Here is an 18,798-nt window from a genome sequence, read left to right as displayed (position 1 = left end):
GTTCTCTATATGGATATACAACTTTGATACTGGAACTTTTTTTGCTGAACAACAGGCAGCTAACAATAAAATGTCTGTGTGTAGATGCATTTGGAAGAAGGACCAACAGACAGAAGACGACTTTGGGCAGTTATAAGGATTAAGACACAAACTATGTACCACTGCTTTATTTGGTGCATATATCACATTAAAGCAAGGTAATATTGGTTACCAAGGTCCAATGAATAAAGATTTCCCATCAAGCACATTACCTCTCATTGGGTGTGCTGTATACATTTTACATTTGTTCTGTCTCAATTCGTTACCCACACCTTAAAGATGTCCAATCCAGAGGGCTTTTTAGGAACGTAACCTAATACACCGCTGCTATGGGGCAGAAGACAGCCAAAAGCAGGAATAAACATCTTGACAGCTTCTCTTGCCTTATCATCCAAGCATCACTGGAGTAATGGTATGGCATGACTAGCTGGTCTGGAACGTGTTCCTTGGTCTTAGCGATATTGAAAACTAATATAATCTTATTTACAATCTAAATTTTGCATATTGGATTGAATAATTGTAAACAGTGACTGGTTCTCCACCATATCCATCACGGTTACCGCAGAAGCCTCAGTTTCTTTTTTTTCCAACGTTTATTGTCCACATCTTCAGCAAAATCTGGAGGATCTGGTATCACAAATCCATCCGTCAATTTGTAGTACACTATTGTTGAATCAGTTTCAACTATAGCTAAAAGAACAGAACAGGCAGAGCTTTGGTCCTCTTCTGACGTCTGGTTCAATTTTAGGAACTGCTGAATTCTGGGGGGAAAAAAAAAGTGATAAAACAATTAATCTAGAATATATACCATTCATATATCATATTGGAATATACAATGTGATATATAAGAAATATCTACAATATCCTCCTTGGTCCTTCACAAAAAGTGTACCTCCTGCTTATTCTTATTTATTTTATTAGTATAATTTCAGACTAAAACATTACAGTATATCAGCCAGTTGGCAGGAATTTAGTGTCAAATGAATCAAAACTACCGTATTTTCCGGACTATAAGCCGCACATAAAAACCTACGATTTCCTCAGAAATCGTAAGTGCGGCTTATAGTCCGGTGCGGCTTATATATGGATGGAAGCGGCGGCAAAGACTGCGTGCCGCTTCCATACATACATAAAAGGCACCGTAAGGGTGCATTCACACTACCGAACGCCGGCGTGTATCACAGCCGTACACGCCGGCGTTACAGCAGGGCTGCCGGACACTTCCTATTCATTTCTATGGGAGCAGGCATGCGAGCGCTCCCCATAGAAATGAATGGACAGACACTTCCCATTCATTTCTATGGGAGCCGGCATGCGAGCGCTCCCTATAGAAATGAATGGAAAAAAGCAGTCCATTCATTTCTATGGGGAGCGCTCGCATGTCGGCTCCCATAGAAATGAATAGGAAGTGTCCGGCAGCCCTGCTGTCACGCCGGCCTGAAACAGAACGTGAAACTTACCCAGCGGTGCAGGGCGGGCGGGCGGGCATTCAGGCCTCCTCTGCCTCCGATGTTCCGTCCTTCTCCTCCGGCGCTCGCTGATAAAGGCCGGGGCGCATGCGCAATATCATAATGCTTCTACTGCGCATGTGCCCTGGCCATTATCAGCTTGCGAGCGCCGGAGGAGGACGGAACATCGGAGGAAGAGGAGGCCTGAATGCCCGCCCACCCTACACCGCTCGGTAAGTTTCACATTCTGTTTCAGGCTTTTATTTTAAAACGGGGGGGGGGGGGGGTTAGTTTAACCTAACGTTTACGGTTGGGCTCTATCAGCATGATTTTGCTGATAGAGCCCCTCCTCGCCTGCCGAGCGCTTCCAATAGAAGCGGCTGGCACGCGGGGGGTTAAGCGGCCGCTGGCAAAGTCTGCCTGCCGCCGCTTTCAATAAGATATAATGCGCACCGGACTGCGGCTTATAGTCCGGTGCGCCTTATATATGAACCGAGACGGACTATAAGGCGCTCATGGGCAATGCGGCTTATAGTCCAGTGCGCCTTATAGTCCGTAAAATACGGTACATATAAAATAAATGGAGTTGTAATTTAGCATCTACACAAATATCCTTAACCTTTCTTAAAGGGACTGGCTAGCTACGAACATTTTCTTTCAAAATGGCAAATAATAGTATGTGCCACATAACTGACTTCATTTGGGGATACTCCGGAGCGCATTGTCAAATTGGTCCTCTGGTTTCCACCTTTTACAGCAGTGTTTCCCAATCTTTTTAGACTAGGGGCACCCCTGGAAAATAAAATTTCCTCTGGCCACCCTACCAAATAATTTATACAAAAAGACCAAGAACTACAGTTTAATATGCTTTTTTTTTAACTGCAGTTTTATAAATTATAGCTGGAACCACATCAAAACTACATGCACTTTTCGGTTGTAACTGCATCACAACTGCACCATGTCAATGCATCCTCAAAGCGACACCATCCTATACTTACCACCCAGCGCATACAAAGATTCTCCTTTTACCATCATCAAGCTCCCTTAATGGCCCTGCATAGTATCATGCTCCCCAATGGCCCACCATGGTTCCAGTAGCTCCCAGACCCTAAGAATGCTCCCCACTGGCAATTAGACACCTAATGATGCCCCCCCACTGGCCCCAGGCAAGTAGTAATACTCCCCAGTGGCCCCAAAGCAAGTAGTAATAGTAACGTAATAATTTGATGCACAATGTGACCCTCGGACAAGTAATTTCCTCAGTGGCCTTTAGAAAATATTAATGCTCCCTATTGGGCCCAGACATCTCATGATGCTCCTCGGTGGCTCCCAGACAACTAATATTGCTTACCAGTGGCCCCCTAGACAACCGATATATCTACTCAGTGACCCGCAAACACCTAAAAATGCTCCCCAGTGACCCCCAGGCAACCAATATTGTCCCCCAGGACTCCCCTGACAACTAATAATGTCCTTCCATATTGTAGTTGTGCTATATAAAAAAATAAATAAAAAAACAAAACAAAACACATACCATGGGGAATGTCTGGGGACATATTACAGAACATGTAGGCTGGCACAACCTGATAATGAGCACTGTGTAAACCGCTATATTGATGCCATGATGCGACTCCCCTTTCTGCCCAGCAGTCATGTGATCTGCTTCAGGCCACCAACTACAGAAACTTCTGGGTTCTAAAGGACCCATATCGGCCTTACAGTGTACCTACATTTCTCTTGTAAGTGGAGGACAAAAATCAGAAAAAAAAAAAATTATGTTGAAATGCTCTACAAGGGTGCTTTATGGCAGGAACACTGTATAAATAAACAAAAAAAAAAATTAAAAACCCTCCAATATTACACCCATATCACAGGTTCTAGCCCACGCCCCAGGTGACCCCTACATAAAAATTACCATATTAGGTGAGTGGGAAAACTAATTAAAAAAATAAATAAATTGTAGCTTTTTTGTATACAGTTTTCCACAACCAGGTTACATTTCCTGAAGCAGGAAAAAGGGCCTGAAGTGGTTAAGAAAGCAACAGTGGCTGGTCGAAGTGATGAAAGGACCTCCTCGCAGGATCGGTCTCATCTGGACAAACACTAATTACATTTTATTCACATTCTGTCCTCTTCAGCCTAAAAATCTAGATAAAAAACAGAAGCGCTTCCGCTGAATTAAATAATGATCTCTTTACTGTCATTTTATTGTCATCTGTTTGTACTTAAAAAAAGAATATTACATATTTTTCTATGACTGTCCAATAATCCAGAATATCTGATAATCCGCTTGCTTTTTTCTTGCTAAACATTCTCTTACAATGATGTCACAAATTTACATCTTTTTCTAATAAGAACCAACAGGATTTGTATGTTATTAATACATGCTATACGGAGCTCACTATTGCATATTGTGTGTTTTGTACGGTGTATATTGCTTCTAGGTTCCCAAATTATAGAGGAATACTAGCAGACTAACTAGGTTTCCTCAGTCATTCTATCTAATCAGACTATGGTGCCTTTAAGTACCCTGTGCAGGAATAAAATAAGAACTGTCATTACATGTAACACAACCTGACAATGTAGATGAATGAAAGACATTCACTGGAACAGTAACGTCTCTATGGCCAGGCACAAGCGAACACCAGAGCCTCCACTTCAGCCCTGTTCTTCCTAAAACCTCTGAATATGCAAAGACAGACAACGGGCACAGTAGCTTTACACACCACAGAGCATTTCTACAAGTGACTGTACGAAATGAAAGGAAGTTGTTCCCTGGGGAGGATCCTGAACAATCGTGTACTTGTGTTGCTGGCAAGTGTAGATGTGGCTACAGAAATTCAGTGCTTTCAAGGACATTCCCAGTTTACTCCATTCACAAGCTAAAATAACACCTAATTCAGAGATTTGTGCCCCTGGATTATTCTATACTGCTGCAGCAGCCTTATATATCCAGGTAAACAAAAGGAGCAAGTACTGGATCTATTAGGCAAAAATAATAGATGGCATTAAAGGGGTTCTCTCATTTGTAATGATGAGGACCTACCCTTAGGATAGACCCTCAAGTACTGTCCCACAGCCCACAGTCATCAATGGGGCAGAGTTGCAGCATCCAATGCCTCTGATATACTTTGTAAGGCAAGTGGGCAGCGCGGCTCCTGGACTAGCTGACCGCCAACACTTCAGTATATAGAATATTGATGACATATTCCAAGGATAACAAAAAGGACAGAATGAGTTAAAAATAAGGGATACTTACTGTATATACTCGAGTATAAGCCGGCCCAAATGTAAGCCGAGGCCCCTAATTTTACCACAAAAAACTGCGAAAACTTATTGATTCGAGTATAAGTCGAGGGGGGAAAATGCAGCAGCTACTGGAAAATTTAAAAAATTAAAATGGTTGGAGATTTTGGATGCAGTAGATGCTGGGAACGGGGAAGAGGTGTTTTTGTTGTGTGTCTGCCCCTTCCCTGAGCTTGAGGACTGTTTTTTTTTTTTTTTCCCTGTGCTGAAAAATTCGGCTTATACTCGAGTATATACAGTACCTTACCAATCCATCGATTACCTGGTCCCTATCACTCTGTACATCTTGTTCTGTCTTGTTAAACAAGAAATTGCTGAAAAAGCCACAAAATGAGACAAGTTGCCAATCTAGCCAGTGACTGGCTAAGCGGGAATTTCCAGCCACTTCCTTGCTTCAAAGATGGGCCCCAGAAGTAGAGACTAGTAGGGAAAAAATTCACATTGGAGTGACAGTATTGGGGAATCAGTGAAACCAGGCTGACACTTGCGCTGGGCTCACCTGCTAATACAGCAATTAGCCGCAGACAGGGGTGAACCATGGGTTTCTGCCACCTGAGGCGGACGCCAGAAAGCTACCTCCTCCCCCTCCCCCGGAGGAGGGGGTGGAGCGGAGGGGGCAGGGCCGAGCGAGTGTCTTTAGCAGGCAGAGAGCAGGTAGGGAGAGGACCTGCTCTCTGCCTGAGCGTGAGGAGCGGCCGCAGGAGCAGCGCTCCCCAATCCACCGCGCAGTGACGGTGATCCTAAGCCAGTCCAGGACAGCAAATACTAGAAGCCTTGCTGGAATTCCTAGTAAATCCAGTTCTAGTAAATCCAGGAATTTCCCTCATAAGACATCTCTAGGTAGAGCAAGACCCTGTGACTGCTGCTAATGTGCCCGATATCTATGAAATCTATAACTGCCAATAGTATGCGGATATAGTCTTATCTCCATCAATCTCATGCAGTTGAAACGGATTGGTAGTGTGCATGCTTGACCACTACTCCATTCAAACAAGGGATCTGGAAACTCCATTGTCATGGTCAGCAGAAATCCCAGGGGTTGGATCCTCAGAAATGGTACATCTATCACCTATCCTTTGGATGTGTTTCTGATCCAATCATTTTAACATCAGTGTCTTGCAGAAATAGTGATGCTATGTGGCTATTCAGCTCTAAGTTTAAATGAATTCTATCATTAAAAAAAAACAGTTTTAAACTAATAACACGTATAAAAGCTATTCATCTCTTACCTTTATCTTGAAGGTCTGCACTGACTTTTTTGAATTTTTCTTCTTTATGCTAATGCGTGAGCGCAGCATTCCAGCACCGCCTTTCTTCTACTCCATCCGACATTCTTCTCTTCTTCACAGGAGACTACTGTAAAATGGCCGGCGAAACAGCCGACTGTGCATGTCCGTTAGCCATTTTGTGGAGGTCTCGTGTAAAAGTGCTGGAATACTGTGCTCATAGCATAGAGTGCACGCGCCCTGTGCTGTCTAAGCTCAATTAGCATAAAGAAGAAATAAAGAAAAATTCAAAAACGGTGGCATGGCCCTTCAAGTTAAACATAAGAGATGAATAGCCTTTATAAAGGCTATTCCTACGTGCCATTAGTTTAAATAAATTTTTATATAAAATACATATCTATAAAAAAGCAAACACAGTTACAGCAGAGCCACATCAACGTCTAGGTGCCGTATTATAGCTCTGTGCAACTTGGAGGTTACAGATAGGATTCATGCATAGCATAGGGTATAACACCCAACATGAAAACCTCAGACAAGAGAATTTTGCATAAGTTTATCCTTTGGTTTGACAACACTGTTCTGGATACTTAAAATAACACTCCAATAGTTTTTTCTTTCACTATTCCAAGTGAGTGTGTATGTATATTACATATTTCAGCTGGTATTAACTTATTTAGTCATCCATTTCCAACTGAATATTCATGAAATTCTCTTTGATTGGGTTATATGATCTCATGGTAAGACCACTGGGAATTAAATGTATTTCTATTGTATCCAGGGCGTCACCACTGCAGACCCCAGAACACTGTATAATGCAAATGCATGGCCTGTTTCACCTACTGTAAGTTCCACCAAGGGGGACACTAACATCAACCATGGTTACTGCTGATGACTACACAGGCTGCCGCCACACAGTTATGCTGAAGAAAGTAACAGTGCAGGCTCCCTGAATGTACACTTATGGTATTTTATTGTATATTATATGGAAGAATGCAGTGGTCCCTAAAATTAAAATGACCCTAGAGTACATGTAATCTGAAACCAGACTCAGCATACAAAGCTTGGCTGGAAATTTCAAAAAACCAGCATGGTCATTTCACCAGTATTAGTGGAGATGATGCCCTGACTGGCAGACTAGTAGCGCCTCTCTACAGTGCAGTTCCACATGGCAATACTTTTTACTGGGCCAGTATGAGCTGCTTCTTTGAACTTCAGGTGAGAACGACTTACCTTTTTTTTCGGGTGTACTGTGTAAGGGTATGAGGCCTCTTACACTACCGTAGATTTTGTCAGTGGTGTGGCGCGCCGCAACCGTGGTCCGAACAGTATACCGCATGTCCGTAATGGCCATGCTTTTACGGCACAGCACGGCAGGTCCAATAGAAGTCTATGGGCATGTGCATTTTTGCGGATATACACTGAACATACATCAATGTATACCCGCAATTACGGATGTCAACATGTGTGTTTTGTGGTGTGTTTTGTTTTTTGCGGATCTGCATAATACTGATACACACGGAACGTTGCGGATGCACTTTGCGGATGTCTGCGGAATTAATTTTTAAAGTGAAATTTGTTTTGCGGATCCGCAAATTGCGGACCGCAAAAACCACTACGGTCGTGTAAGACCAGCCTAATTTCACACAGGGATTTTTGGATCAGAACCTAAGGCGTCCGATCCAAAAAGCGGGTAGCAGTGATTGAAAGCCAGTGCACTGCACTGGCATCCAGCCGCGCACTCTGCTCCGGGTTAGGCCCAATGAATGGGCCCAGTCCGGAGGAAGGTATGTCTTCAGGCCGAATCACGAGGCGACTTGGCCTGAAGAATGAGTACCTCGCTTCTTTTTTCCGGGAGCCGTCTTTTTGGTCAGGATATTGAGGCGGATACAGCCTCAAAGCCCTGATCAAAAAAACTCTGTGTGAACTTACCCTAATTCTTTCAGGACCCTGAAAAAGTTCCTGCCATTAGCAGAGAAACGGATTTACAGATTAAAGCATTTTTTTTTTTAGCTATGCGTGTAATAATTTGTTTTCTTCTTCATATTTTTCTCACTATTTGGGATCTTCAGAACCAGCTACTAGGTTTCCCTAGAGTTATGGTCTCTAGTTGCAATGGCTTCATCGCATAATAGTAATCCCAAAACCAAATCATATTGGAACATAAATTACATAGTCCCTTAGCAGTCAGTGAACATACTGGCTCAAGCTGCCCATGTAATGCTCCCATGCATCTCCCATACTCTGGAACTCCCTACCAAGACACATAAGACTGACCTCCACAATCACAGGCTTCAAGAAGGCCCTGAAGACTCACCTATTCAGGAAGGCCTACAACCTCCAATAACACTATCACCACACCGCCATCTGTACAGTCTCCCCCTCTCCTTCTGTCTCTACCCCCTTCCCTCATAGATTGTAAGCCCTCGCGGGCAGGGCCCTCTACCCCACTGTGCCAGTCGGTCACTGTTAGTATTATATCTACCTGTATATTCTGTGTATTGTATGTAACCCCCAAATGTAAAGCACCATGGAATTAATGGTGCTATATAAATAAACAATAATAATAATAATAATAATGTGCAAAGGCACACATGATACTTATCTTGTACTGCAGGGGTATCAATGCCATATACATAAAAGAAGTTTGGAGTGTGATAATCAGGTAAGGAGCTCGGCATCTTCTTTAAGGAGAAAAACCTCCATTCTTCCACTGTTTAGTTATTGGCCTCTGTTGTGAGTTTCCTGTTTGTGTTTCTGCGATTGCCTGTACTTGACCTGACATCCTATGTATTAACCTCTGGCCTGAACGTGCCTTCCATTAACTAACTTGGACCTGGTGTTCATCTGATTGTTACAGATCCAGATCTGTTTTCACTGAGAAATAGTTCTAATTCAGTTCTTCTGACAGTCTACCCAGGTAACTGCAAATTCCACACTTTCCTGTGGAGGTTAAAGGTTAAGAACAGTAGATTCCTTAAATTTCACACTGCCAACCTAATTTGAGACTAATAACAGTCTCAAAGTTTTCTAGTTTGCTGCTAGCAACCAATGTCTGCATGCTGTAAATCTTGGATTAGAGTCCTTAGCGGGTAAAACAGTATATATATATATATATATATATATATATATATATATATATATACACACATATACACACTGAAAGAAAAACTACACAAATTGCATTTAGTAAAAGCAAAAAAAGTCGAGACCCAACTAGAAATAGTCCTCTAATTTTACTACAAAAAGATAACCACTACATGTCCCTGTGTAGGAACAAGAAAGTCAGTAGCCCCTGTCCTGTTATATCAGTGAATTGTACACAATAAGAGATTTGTTTTTCACGAACATTAATAAAATTTCAGTTTAACCCCTTCCCTGTTGCATTTAAGTTAGTGAATTGCGTCACTTGAAAACATATGGCCACGGGAGGAATACACTATTAGAGATTGGTTGCTGAGGAACATCTGGAAAATTGACAAATGACGTAACACATCCCAGTAAAGGGGAAGTTTTCCTTTTAGCATCTCATGTCATGCAAGGAAAGCATATCCTAAGAAGAAGCCATGGATGGAATAAACAGCCTGGACACGTTTTATGTTGGGGTATCCTTTAAAGGGGGTTTTCCAGGCTTATCACTTGTTGTGCTACGTTTAGGATAGGTTATCAATCAAAGAACAGCAAGGGTCCGACAACTGGGCTCCACACCAATCAGCTGTTTGATGAGACTGCAGCATTTTGATGAGTCCTGCCGTCTCTCCACATGAACCAAGCACATTCTACAGAGACTGTACCCTATACGGCAGCTAAGCCTCATTCACTTGAATGGTACTGTGCTGCAAATAGACCATGTGACATATGAACGTGAAATCAAATGGCCTGTGAAGCAAAAAAGGCACTCAATGACCATGGCTACGGCTTCAAGCACTTAATTTGCTGAGGTCCAGTATATCAGACCCCTGCTGATCTTCAATAGCTGACCATTGCTAATGAATCATCAATTGATAAGATTGAAAAAATGCCTTTAATGAAGTACCAATCCCATAAAAGGTACCAATGCCATAGTAGGTAATTAATACCATTTTACCACCTGAACATATTTCCACATGTCCTAATAATCAAAGATCTGTACACGAGACAGTTACGCTAGGTTCACACCTGCGTTCAGCACTCCGTTCTGTGCTTTCCATCTTCTACATGCAAGAAGACGGAAAGCACAGACCGGGTCCGGCCGTGAACGTTTTATGCTCTCCGCTGCAAAACCGTTTTTTTTAATCCGGACACAGAGTACTGCATGGCCGACTCTGTGTCCGGATTAAAAAACCTTGTTTCGCGGCGGAGAGCATAAAACGCTCACTGTCGGACATCTTTCTCACCCATTCAAATGAATGGGTGAGAAAGAATCCTGCAGGTTTCCGTCTCCTGCCTCTGTTTTATGCAGGAAACGGAAACCTAAATAACGGAGTGTCGGGCGTAGATGTGAACGAGCCCTTATTTTGTTTTCGGAGATCACATACCTTTCATGGCTGCACGACATGGTGACTGGAGTGGGGATTATGACTTGTGGCATGTTGTCATCTTTCTCTTTCCCACATAAGTAAATGACATGAAGTTCCGATGAGCCCAAAATCTGCACACTCGTCCAGTTCCTCACTGAAACAAATTGTACAAAGTACTAGTAAGCTGTGAAAAATATCAATATAGAATGACTCATCTACCACCTTTAGCCCAATAGTAGAATCTAACCATCTAAACACGATAAGAGGCTACATGGGTTTTTATTATTTCCTAAAAAAAAGGAATGTGTACTAAATGTACACAGTATCAACAACGTAAATAATCTACCCCAGAAGCTAGGTTTAGCAGAAACAGTTGATCCTTTTAAAGAAGACCTTTCACCACTTCCCACAAGTCCAGCTCTTTACATCAATTCATCAGGGCTGCTCCACTGATTCTGACACAGTTGGAATTTTTTCTCTAGCCCCCACCATTCCAACGCAAACAATGCTGTTAGGTTTGGTGCTTGATATGGTATTCAGACTGTACTGTTACGTGGGCGGTGTCAGGCAGGAGCCGGCAAGGGATTCTGAGATCTAACACTGACTGCTTCTTATTGGAGCTCTTAATCACGCCCCCCGCCTGACACTGCCCTTCTGACATTACAGAACATAATTAGAACTTCAGGCACCAAAACTAACTGCGCATTTTACTCAGGAATGGTGAGGGCTAGAAAGAAAATTCCAACTGCATTGTGGAGTGGAGCACAGCCTATTCACAGATGATACAAACTTGAATTGATGGAGGTAGTGAAAGGTCCTCTTTAAAAGAGACTTAGGGGCCCTTCATATGGAGTATACGCTGGCTGATTCTGAATGTGTAAACGTTCCGAATCAGCGGCGTTTAAAACAGATCCCATTGCTTTCTATGGGAACTGGCATACGTGCGCTCCCCATAGAAATGAATGGAAAAAAGCAGCCCATTCATTTCTATGGGGAGCGCACGTATGTCGGCTCCCATAGAAAGCAATGGGATCTGTTTTAAACGCCGCTGATTCGGAACGTTTACACATTCAGAATCAGCCAGCGTATACTCCGTGTGAAGGGGCCCTTAGAGTATTTTTTTTAAGACATTCTCCCCATAGACCCTTATTCCCTACGCACAGCTTTGTGGATAAGTGTCTGAGCTAAACAGAAGAATGGCTACTGCAAGTCCCTCCTCGTGAAATCTTTAAAGTGGTTATACATTTTCTAAAAAAATGATGGTTTACTTTTAAGATAATTTAATTTTAGATCAGCAAAGGTCTGCCACAGATCAGCTGTTTCTAGGAACGTGCAGCTCCCAGTGTTTCACCAGGTGTTATGCTGCTCACTTGCCCTACCTTTAGTAGTAGCTGCAGTGCCCTTAACCACAGTTACTAGAAGGACAGCAAGTGAGTAGCACAGTAACCAGCATGTAAACAATACTAGACGCTGTCTGCCCCGGGAAGCAGCTTATTGGCGGAGGTCCTAACAGTTGGACACTCGCAGATCTAAAATTGATGGCCTTTCCATCAATTTTAAAAGGAGGATAACCCCTTTGAAAAAAGGTGCCTGGTTGAATAATTTGTGCTGCAGCAATAAGAAAAACTTGAAATGATTTGTTGCTATATTGGGCAAGAAGCTTATACATTAAATTAAAAGCTAAAAATTATATTTAATGTTCGCACAGGTTACCTTCTAGAAGATCCATGTACACTAGAAACGCTGCATAAACCTGTGTGCTGTCCGCCACATCCAGCTTCATCATCTCCTTAAACTGCAGAAAAAAATAAAATAAAATTAATCCTCAATATAATTTTATTACACCAATTCCTTCCATGTAATAAGTTAGGTATACTAAATTAACTTTCTACTAACTTACACATAAGACTAGCACCATTGCAGACTTCTTACAATGTTGGTTTTAATGTATGAACCTGAAAATTTATAGTACACAAGCATGATGGTTACAGTCTAGTCTAGAAGACGTGTGATGAGCTCAATGGTTTTTATTACCCTGGTGAGCAAATACAGAAACAGGAGAATGTTTGAATTTCAGTACCATGTCACTTCCTGGGGCCTGGAAGACAGTGTGATAGTATTCAGGTATCAGGTTGTGCCCAAGATGGATGCCCGCTCTCACCTGATCCTTCTGTGCACAGTATGCCCATACTTTAACGGTGAAATAGGCATGTGTAAGTCCTTCTCCTTACCAGAGTGAGACAATGCGCTTTGGGTGAGGATTTCAAAAGCTCTTTGGCCAAGAATATGCCCGAACGGTTTCTGAAAATTTAGGACTGTCCTGGCAAATCCAGGACAGTTATATGCCTTGCCTAGGCTTTATTTTGTAGGGCTGCACCAGCCTCGTCCACACATGGCCTTGAATTTTTCCTACTCTGTTAGCCGAATCTCTACTGACCCGTCGATAGCTGCATAAATTTAGAATGTAAACCATCTACAATTGGCATTAACAGAAAGTTCAACACATCAAATGACAAATCCGCTATCTCTCTGCTAACTCTCTGCTTGACCCCTTACAATCTGGTTTCCGCGCTCTGCACTCTACTGAAACGGCCCTCACAAAAGTCTCCAATGATCTCCTAATGGCTAAATCCAATGGTGACTTCTCTCTTCTTATTCTTCTGGACCTCTCTGCAGCTTTTGACACTGTTGACCATCAACTCCTCCTCACTATGCTCCGCTCAGTCGGCCTCAAGGACACTGCGCTCTCCTGGTTCTCCTCTTATCTCTCAGACCGCACTTTCAGTGTATCATTTGCGGGCTCTGTTTCTTCCCCTCTTTTCCTTGCTGTTGGGGTTCTTCAGGGCTCGGTCCTTGGCCCCCTGCTTTTCTCTCTACACAGCCCCCATTGGACAAACCATCGCTAGATTTGGCTTCTGGTACCATCTTTATGCTGATGACACCCAATTATACACATCTTCCCATGACATCACCCCTGCACTAATACAGAACACCAGTGACTGTCTCTCTGCTGTCTCTAATATCATGTCCTCGCTCTATCTGAAACTAAATCTCTCCAAGACTGAACTACTACTGTTTCCACCATCTAATAGATCTGTCCCTGATATATCCATTGCAGTCTCAGGCCTTACTATAACTCCTAGGCAGCAGGCCCGCTGCCTCGGGGTCATGTTTGATGCAGACCTTTCCTTCATCCCTCATATTGAATCACTCGCATGTTCATGTCACCTCCACCTCAAAAACATCTCCAGAATACTCCCTTTCCTCACCAGAGATACACTAAAGACACTTACTGTCTCTCTGATTCATTCTCGCCTTGACTACTGTAACTCCTTACTAATCGGTCTTCCCCTCACTAAACTCTCCCCTCTACAATCTACTGTATTCTGAATGCAGCGGCCAGGCTCATCTATCAGGCTAGACGCTACAGCGATGCCTCCGGTCTGTGCCAGTCGCTACATTGGCTGCCTATTCATTATAGAATAAAATATAAAGTATCACCCTCATCCACAAGGCTGTGGGACACTGTTACAACCTGGGAACCTACCATCACCCACCTACCCCAGGAGTTATGGAAGCTTGGCAAGAGAGCAGCACCATGTATACCTGGATGGTCTCTGACTTCCTTGGGGCAGTAGAACACTGTGGTAAGGAGGAGGAGGAGGGCTTGTGATGAAGGACATTTGGGGCATTTTTTGTGGTTAAAAGGACAATAGTGCTGATGCAAGATACCGAACTATCAGCTGTGAGCAGGAGATCTCACCACCTACCAAAGGAACTGCCACATGTTATCATAATAGCTGACTATGTCCCCCACCTCTGCAAAAATTTCTGCTTGTTATATCCACATGCTGTGACCCCCCCTCCTCGTGTCCTACAACCAAGTCGGCTGTATTATTATTATTATTATAACTATTATTATTAACACCAATCTGCACAGAGAACTAAATGATCCTGCAGTGTGTCTGTGTTTCTTTCTTTTTTAGTTGCTATGATTCCTAGGATTTCTCTATCTGCCATGAGCTTCTATGTGTTTTCTCTCTTGTTATATACTACTGTACCATCTATGAAACTGTATCACTGAAATTTCCCCATTGTGGGACTATTAAAGGAATATCTTATCTTATCTTATAATGCTGCACCTCCCTACATTTCTTCCCCCATCTGTCTATCGCCCAACCCATGTTCTCCGCTCACTCAATGATCTAACACTTACATCCTCTATTATCAGAACCTCCCATACTTGTATACAAGACTTCCTAATTACATCATGGAAGACAGATTTGCATATTCTTCCCATGGTCCCTTGCAAAGTGGAGTGCTAAGACTTAATAAGTCTCCACACACCTATATGGTGGCCTCACCCTAAGGAGTGACTATATTCCCTTAACCCTTACAAGTCTGTCAGACATAGGCTCAGTTCACATCTGTGTTCAGGGATTCCATTCCCCTCTACGCATGGAAAATATGGAGAGAAAAGGGCTGTAAGCAGCAATTTTCTTTCTGCATTTATCGTGCGGAAACCACACGGACCCCATTATAGTCAACAGGGTCTGCGGGTTTTCTAAGGTAACTGATTTTTTTATGTGGATTAGGGTTCCATTCGGGGAGATGGGGAGAGAGAAGTCTCCAAGCGGACCCCCAAACGTAAACCCATGCGCAGATGTGAACCATGCCTGAGACATCTCTGCCCCGCTTTGCCCACATCCACAGGAAGTGGCATAACATCTTTGATACAAGAAAAGGCTTTGTTATAAAGAGCCCCAGAACATAGGAGTAAGGGCTTGTTCACATGGCGTAAACGTGCGTGTATTTTAGCAAAATACTGTACAAGTGTAAAAATAAGACTCCCATTGACTTCAATGACATTTTACACGTGTATTTTGAAGTTTATTTTTTTTACATGTGTAAAAAATGTCATTGAAATCAATGGAAGTCTTATTTTACACGTGTATTTTGCCAAAATTCATGTGCATTTATTCCGTGTGAACAGGCCCTAAGGCTTGAGCAGCACTTGGGGGTTCTGTTCCCCAGTCTGCTTGATTTTTCAGGTGCAAGCAGACCTGAAGAACGGAAACTGAGTGCAAGTGTGAACCTAGATTTATTAGGTTGATAAATCCCCTACAATAAGTTTTATGTATGGGGTCATCCAAAAACCCAGATCCTTAAACAGCTGCACCAATGTAAAAATAAAACTTTAAAGAGCCAAAAAAAAAAAAAAAAAAAACTCCAAAGAACTTGGTCCTAAAGTGCAAAATACTTCGGCCTTAAACGGGTTAAAAATCCCATTCCCAGCAGCCGCACAGTGAGAGCCGGGGCTGGGCTCTGAGCTCCACTAGTAATGTCTGCAGTCTGATCTATTGCTCGGCGCTGACTCCAGGCTTTCTCCTGCCAGTACTTGTAGTCCTGGAGTTATTACCACACCGCCCAGCAGCCATTAGTACACAGACCCCGGCTGCTGCATGCATTCTCCTCAGGCACCAATAGGGCTGAGCCTGAAGGTCCTGGACCCAGTATCTGCACAGAGAGCCGGAGACTACAGCAGCTGCTTCTCCTCCCTCACCTTGGGGTGTTCTACTATCCAGGGCTCCTCCTCTTCCCGGGCACCGCCGGTTAATACCGCTGACCCAGCCATGAGATGGAGACGGAAAGTATTGGATCCCAGAAAGTGAAAGGACCTTTGGTGATGTCATAGCCACGTGATCTGCGTCACCTGTGTAGGCGGAGGAAAGTCATAGCTTGTGTATAGGAGTGTGTGCTGCGTGTTAGGTGCACCTGGTAATGGTGCAGTCAGTGCTGTGTGTGGTCTGTACACCTAGACTAGGCTGTACTGCAGGGCTGGCTGTGTTCTCTATACCTATAAATGGCAGGATGCAATATACACAAAGATGGCTGTGTTATATACCTGGGACGTGAAATAAAGATTACAATAGTTTGAGCATCTAAGAGGGTGTCTGCTTCTGTCTGTTCTCCGAGCTTGCCCCCATCTTTCCCAAAATTTGCAAACCAACAGCATCCATTCCCTGGGGTGTTCCCCAAACAGTGTATAATATACATTGCCGCAGAGTAGTATTTGTTATTTAAGTAGGCTCGGTTCACATTTTCGTTGGAGATGTCACTGCAGAATCCGCTAACAATCGGCATAGATGTAGGACTTTTCTCTCCGCCAGTTTCAGTATAAAAACGGCAGACCCCTGTCATACAGGCTGGTGTAGCATGTGGTGTCGGTGCGCTGTCAGGAGTCAACTCACTCAATCTTCCACTCACCCTTCATTCAGTCTGAAAATTGAGTATAAATCACACCCCAACACAGTCCACGAACCCCAAATAGAAGCTGTCACCATGATCACTAACATACGCATGCATCTCTCCAGTCATACACAGACTCAGAACAAGTAATAAGCTCATAGATGGTGGTGGACTTTAGTAAACGTAGAGGTGCTCCGATCCTGGTGGAGATCCAAGGAACATGCATTGAGATAGTCAGGACCTATAAGTACCTGGGCGTGATCCTCAATAATAAACTAGACTGGGCTGATCACCTGGAGGCGCTGCACAGAAAGGGCCACAGCAGGCTCTACCTGCTCAGGAGGCTGAGGGCCTTCGGAGTCCAGGGGACACTTCTTAGGGCCTTCTTCAACTCTGTGGTTGCATCAGCCATCTTTTTCGGTGTGGCCTGCTGGGGGAGCAGTATATCAACCAGGGACAGAAATAGACTTGACAGGCTGATCAGAAGGGCCAGCTCTGTCCTGGGGAGCCCCTTGGACCCAGTACAGGTGGTGGGTGACAGAAGGATACTGTCTGTGGTGACCTCCATGCGGGAGAACAAATCCCACCCCATGTATGGGACCCTGATGGGACTTGGCAGCACTGTAAGCGACCGTCTGCTTCACCCCAAGTGTGAGAAGGAGCGCTATCGCAGGTCCTTCCTTCCAACTGCGACCAGGCTGTATAATCTACATCAGACCAAGCAAAGATCACTCCGCACAGAGAACTAATGATTATGATTTTGAGGTCTTCCTCTTTCTCTTCCGTTTTTCCTTAGCTGCTATGGACTCCTAGTATATCTTCTCTTCCCAGCTTATGTGTGTCTACTTCTGTAATATATTACTCTGTATCAGGGGTGATCCTTCCCCTTTCGCCGCCCGAGGCGAACTACAGAAAGCCGCCCCCTCCCCATCGGGGGAGTGGCTTAGCGTATGGGGTGTGGCTTATCGGAGGGGGCGGGGCTTAGTGCCGTTCGCCGGCAGAGAGCAGGCCCGGAGACGGCCTGCGCTCTGCTTGAGCGTGAGGGGAGGCTGCTGGAGCAGCGCTGCTCCAGTGGCCTCCCCAAACCACCGCTCGGTGCTAAGCCAGTCCAGGACAGCTTGACCTGGACTAGCTTAGGTTAGCAAAAATGCCGCCCTCCCTGAGGCCCTGGCATAGCGCCGCCTGAAGCGCTCGCTTCAGGTCGCCTCATGGGAGGTGCGGCACTGCTCTGTATTATCCTGTACCCGTATTACTATGCTGCTGTAACATGCTGAAATTTCCCCAATGTGGGACTATTAAATGATTATCTTATCTCTTATCTTATAGTGCACACACAATGTAACATTAAATTTAACAACTTAATATCCAAATGGTTCAGTGGTATATATTTAAGAATAAATAACAAATGCAAGCAGCCTTAAATTAATGGAAGATAAACAGAATACTTAAAGGGGTTTTCCATGCAATTTTTTTCTTTTTTTTTAATGTCTGTTAGTGGGTTAATAAATGCACCCATATACCTTTTAGTGTGTTTTGAGTGTTTTCTGGGTGTCTCTGGGGTCTGCTGTTATCTCTGCTTTTGTTTATATGCTCAGCTTCCTGCTATGTAACTTCCTCACTAGACCTCCCTGTCTCTCTAACTATCCCACCCTTTCCTACCTACTCACCCAACCCCCGACCCATATTATAAACTTGCCCCGCCACACTTTTTTTCGGTGAGATAGCCCCTCCTCTTGTATTGCTCCTGTACTCCTTCTTAGCAGCGATGAGCCGCTTCTACTGTGCATGTGTGGAAGCGCAGTAGAGGTGAATAACAGGCGGTGGCGCGCATAGTGTAGAGGATCGTGCACCGCTCAGACAGTATCATTACAGGAGGAGTTGTCTCACCTGAATGGTAAGTATAATTGATTGGATGGGGGGAAGGGTGTAGTAGTGATGATCTGGAAATGGGGAAACTAAATGTCACCTGGATAATCAGAAAATGCCCCTGGGGCGATCACATGATATGGGTAAGTATACATTTTTCAGAATTGA

General features: G+C 43.8%; 1 protein-coding gene across 1 annotated transcript; it reads right to left on the bottom strand.

Moving 5' to 3' along the window:
• Positions 1-223: 223 nt before the first annotated feature.
• On the bottom strand, positions 224-16,203 carry TSEN15 (tRNA splicing endonuclease subunit 15). Its single transcript, XM_075287880.1, has 4 exons — positions 16,079-16,203; positions 12,229-12,310; positions 10,534-10,669; positions 224-800 (listed from the first exon to the last, which is right to left on the bottom strand). The coding sequence occupies exons 1-4, from the start codon at positions 16,148-16,150 to the stop codon at positions 596-598; spliced, it is 495 nt and encodes a 164-aa protein (XP_075143981.1). The 5' UTR covers positions 16,151-16,203; the 3' UTR covers positions 224-595.
• Positions 16,204-18,798: the final 2,595 nt, after the last annotated feature.

This window comes from Leptodactylus fuscus, chromosome 9, assembly GCF_031893055.1.
Source record: "Leptodactylus fuscus isolate aLepFus1 chromosome 9, aLepFus1.hap2, whole genome shotgun sequence".
NCBI lineage: Eukaryota > Metazoa > Chordata > Amphibia > Anura > Leptodactylidae > Leptodactylus > Leptodactylus fuscus.
The sequence above is the reverse complement of the archived record's forward strand: the minus strand, read 5'-3'. Positions and strand labels throughout refer to the sequence as shown.